Raw genomic sequence first — 4,199 nt, forward strand, 5'->3', positions numbered from 1 at the left:
TAGATGAAATTTCACATCAATAAAAATATTATTAATGATTATTTAATTACTATCAATTACAAAAATTGTTACCCATAACACTGATTGCGAAAAAATTCACACAAGGCGATGAAAACGGTTGAAGAGGGACAATCTGCCAATCCCTTTGACTTGAGTAGTTGAGTGACAGAAATTCAATTTATGTACTATCTAAGTATCTATCACATTTTTTTCTTCATTACCAAATCTTTCACTACAACTAAAGTCACAATCACTCTTCCCTCCATAGTTGTCTTCTAGTTGGCAAAGTTTTTGTTTTCTCACTCTTTTTGAATCCTCTGTCTCCACATGGCATCACTCTTTCTTCCTTAGCCATATTATTACCCTCACACACTCTTCAATGCACTCCAATAATCCAAACCTTTCTTCTTCCAATGGAAATACCAAAGCCTTTCATCCTTGTTCTTCTTCTTCTTCTTTTCATCCCTTCCTTCTCAGTTTCTACCTTTACTCCCATAGATAACTACCTTATCAACTGTGGCTCAAACATCAATGCTTCACTCTTCAACAGACCCTTCATTGCTGAAGAACAAGGTTCCACCTTTCTCTCTTCAGAAAACTCTATCCCACTCAAACTCCAAAACCCACCTCCAAATTTGCCTCTTTTGTATCACACAGCAAGAGTCTTCACCACCAACGCAAGGTACAGGTTCAACATGAAGAGAAACGGCACCAACTTTGTGCGTTTCCATTTCTACGCTTTTAAAGCTCCGAGTTTTGACCTCAAGCATGCTAAATTCAGTGTCTTTGTTAATGGGGTCTCACTTTTAAGGTATTTCCAGCAAGTTAATAATAGTGTCATGGTTAAAGAGTTTATCTTGAAGATAGAATCAGAATTTGTTGAAATTTTGTTTAGGCCTGTTGCTACTGGTGGTGGTAGCAACTCAGGATTTGGATTTGTGAATGGTTTAGAGGTTTTTTCTGCTCCTGAAGATTTGATTACAGATTATGGAGCTAGGTTTGTTGGTGCTTCTGGGGTGGAAGAGTTCAAGAACCTTTCATCTCAGGTTTTAGAAACTGTTCATAGAATCAATGTTGGTGGTTTGAAAATAACACCATTTAATGATACCCTTTGGAGGACTTGGATCCCTGATGAGGGTTTTCTTGTTTTCAAGCATGCAGCTAAGTCTGCATTTACTGATCACACACCAAATTACCAGAAGGGAGGGGCAACACCAGAGATTGCCCCTGATAATGTTTACATGACTGCTCAGCAGATGAATAGGGAGAACTCGAGTTTAGCTTCGAGGTTCAACATAACTTGGAATTTTTCTGTGGATACCGGTGGTGTTCCTCATCTTGTGAGGTTGCATTTCTGCGATTTCGTTAGCCCTGCGCTTAATTTGCTCTACTTTGATGTGTATATCAATGGCTACACTGCAATTAAGGATCTTGATTTGTCGTCCCTTACGTTCCACATGCTTGCTTCTCCATACTATGTGGATTTTGTCACTGACTCGGATGATTCCGGTATTATTCAAATAAGTGTTGGTCCTTCTGATCTTAGCAGTTCTATAAGGATGAATGCCATATTGAATGGAGCAGAGATACTGAAGATGGTCAATGTTATCGATTCCAGTGCTGCACATTGGAAGAAAAGATTGTGGATTTGGATTGGTTCAGTCTCTGGAGGAATTGTTGTCTTGTGTTTAGTTGTAGCTGCTTTTCTACTTGCTATCAAATGCAGGAAGAAGAAACCAAAGCGAGGAACCGTCGAAAGCGTTGGATGGACACCTTTACAAATGTATGGAGGGAGTTCCAACAGTAGAATGTCTGAACCTGGTTCTAATGGATACACTGGCTTGAAGATCCCCTTTGCAGATATACAATTCGCGACGAATGATTTCAATAAAAGTTTGGTGATAGGGTCTGGTGGGTTTGGTATGGTTTACAAAGGAGTACTCAGAGACAATGTTAAGGTTGCTGTTAAGAGAGGCATGCCTGGGTCAAGACAGGGACTTCCGGAATTTCATACCGAGATAACTGTTTTGTCCAAAATTCGCCATCATCACCTCGTTTCGCTGGTTGGTTTTTGTGAAGAGAATTCGGAGATGATACTTGTCTATGAGTATGTTGAGAAAGGTCCCCTTAAAAGGCATTTATACGGCTCGTCCGGCTTGCCACCTCTCTCGTGGAAGCAGCGTCTAGAGATATGCATTGGCGCTGCGAGAGGCCTCCACTATCTTCACACTGGGTTTGCTCAAGGAATCATCCACCGCGACATTAAATCGACCAACATTTTGCTTGATGAAAACTATGTGGCCAAGGTTGCTGACTTTGGCCTTTCAAGATCTGGACCTTGTATCAATGAAACACATGTGAGTACTGGTGTGAAAGGTAGTTTTGGTTATCTTGATCCTGAGTACTTCCGGAGGCAGCAGCTAACCGATAAATCGGATGTTTATTCGTTTGGGGTTGTACTCTTTGAGGTTCTTTGTGCTAGACCAGCAGTTGATCCGCAATTGACCCGGGAACAAGTGAATTTAGCAGAATGGGCCTTAGAGTATCTTGAGAAGGGTATGCTAGAGCATATTGTTGACCCTCGCATTGCAGGGCAGATTGAACCAAGGTCATTGAAGAAATTTGGCGAAACGGCCGAGAAATGTTTGGCAGAGTATGGTGTTGATAGGCCAACTATGGGTGATGTCTTATGGAACTTGGAATATGCACTTCAGCTTCAAGAAAGTAGACAACAAAGGGAGCTGCGAGCCGGTATCAGTGCCGACGAATCAGTGAATGTGACTACAACAATTGCTCCTGGAAATTCTTCCAGCAACAGAACAGTTGTGAGGGATTATTCAGATGTAAGTAGTAGTCAAGTGTTTTCCCAGCTAATGACCAATGAAGGCAGATAGAGATAGTTTCATGCTGCATGTATAAGTAACATTCTTGCATCAAAACTTTATCAATTATTAAATGATATAAATGGAATTCTAGTCCAGAGTTCTCATTTCAATGGCAATGCATAGTGTTATGGTAGATGAAATTGTGACTCTGAAATGCTTCATAGAGGTTTAAAGTATAAGGTTATAGGGACACACATACATATGTTTTTTTTATTATTATTATTTTAATAAATGTTAAAAAATACAATATTTCTAGGCATACGCTATTTTAACAAGGTTTTATTTCTTGGCATCCATAGTTCCATAGGCAAATTGAACTGGAACCTAATCCCAAACCAGTCTTCCAATCTTTCACATTTGCATGACTGAATATTATTTTATTGAGTAAATGACAATTAGGTCTTTGAAGATTTCGACTTCAAACTAATTAGTTCCTAAAGAAAAAAAATACTATTTTGGTCCTCCAAGAGAGCAAACAGTAAGGCTTTGTTTGGATATAAGAAGGAAAATAGAAGGAAAGAAAATAAGAGGAAAGAAAATGAAAGGAAAGAAAATTGAAAGAAAAGTAGAGTTATTTGTATGTTGTTTGGATTAAGAGAAAATGGATGGAAAGAAAATAAAGAGAAAATTTTCTTTTGTTTGGATGAAAAGAAAAGTGAGAAGAAAGAAAATTATGTTAAAATAAAATTACATTAATATCCTTATTATATTAATTTTACAAGTAAATAATTTTACAAGTAAATAATTATTCATAAATTATATTATTAATCTCTTAAATTATATTTAAGAAAAAAATGAAGTTTGATAGTGCTGTAAAATTAAGAAGAGTACAAGAGATGATTTTCAAATATAAAAAAAATAAAATAAAATATTTTGATCTTTTTATTAAATAGAGGGTAAATTTGTAATTATATCACTATTTTCTCTTTCTTGTTAGTTTTCATCTCTCAGCCGAAGAGAAAAATTTTTCGTGGACTCCACTCCACTCTTTTCTTTTCCCCTTCATTTTCTTTGATAAACCAAACAATGAAAAACTTGACTTTTCACCCGTTTTCTTCTCCTGTATTTTCCTTCCCTTTATTTTCGTTTGAACCAAACACTGTATAAATACATGATGTCCTTTTATTAATTCATCAACTAAAACTTAACGGTGATGCTTAAATATACTGTTAATTATTCTGACATGTCTATTTATGAAAGATAATCATGTAGATAACAATTTTTGAAACGAAACTTCACTTGTTTTGATAGGATTTGTGATAAATAGAGAGCAGCTAATAAAAGGTATATAAAAACTCAAAAGATAATAAATGA

At 36.6% G+C, this 4,199-nt stretch overlaps 1 protein-coding gene across 1 annotated transcript; it reads left to right on the forward strand.

Annotated features, from left to right (window-relative positions):
- The first annotated feature begins 214 nt into the window (after positions 1-214).
- On the forward strand, positions 215-3,001 carry LOC107465228 (probable receptor-like protein kinase At5g24010). The gene has a single exon (XM_016084214.3). It carries the CDS (start codon positions 414-416, stop codon positions 2,892-2,894), a length of 2,481 nt encoding a protein of 826 aa, XP_015939700.1. The 5' UTR covers positions 215-413; the 3' UTR covers positions 2,895-3,001.
- Positions 3,002-4,199: the final 1,198 nt, after the last annotated feature.

Source organism: Arachis duranensis, chromosome 9 (genome assembly GCF_000817695.3).
Source record: "Arachis duranensis cultivar V14167 chromosome 9, aradu.V14167.gnm2.J7QH, whole genome shotgun sequence".
Taxonomy (NCBI): Eukaryota; Viridiplantae; Streptophyta; class Magnoliopsida; order Fabales; family Fabaceae; genus Arachis; species Arachis duranensis.

What these genes read in the sequence shown, in the direction of transcription:
- LOC107465228 (XM_016084214.3), top strand. Translation starts at nt 414, where the DNA reads ATGGAAATACCAAAGCCTTTCATCCTTGTTCTTCTTCTTCTTCTTTTC.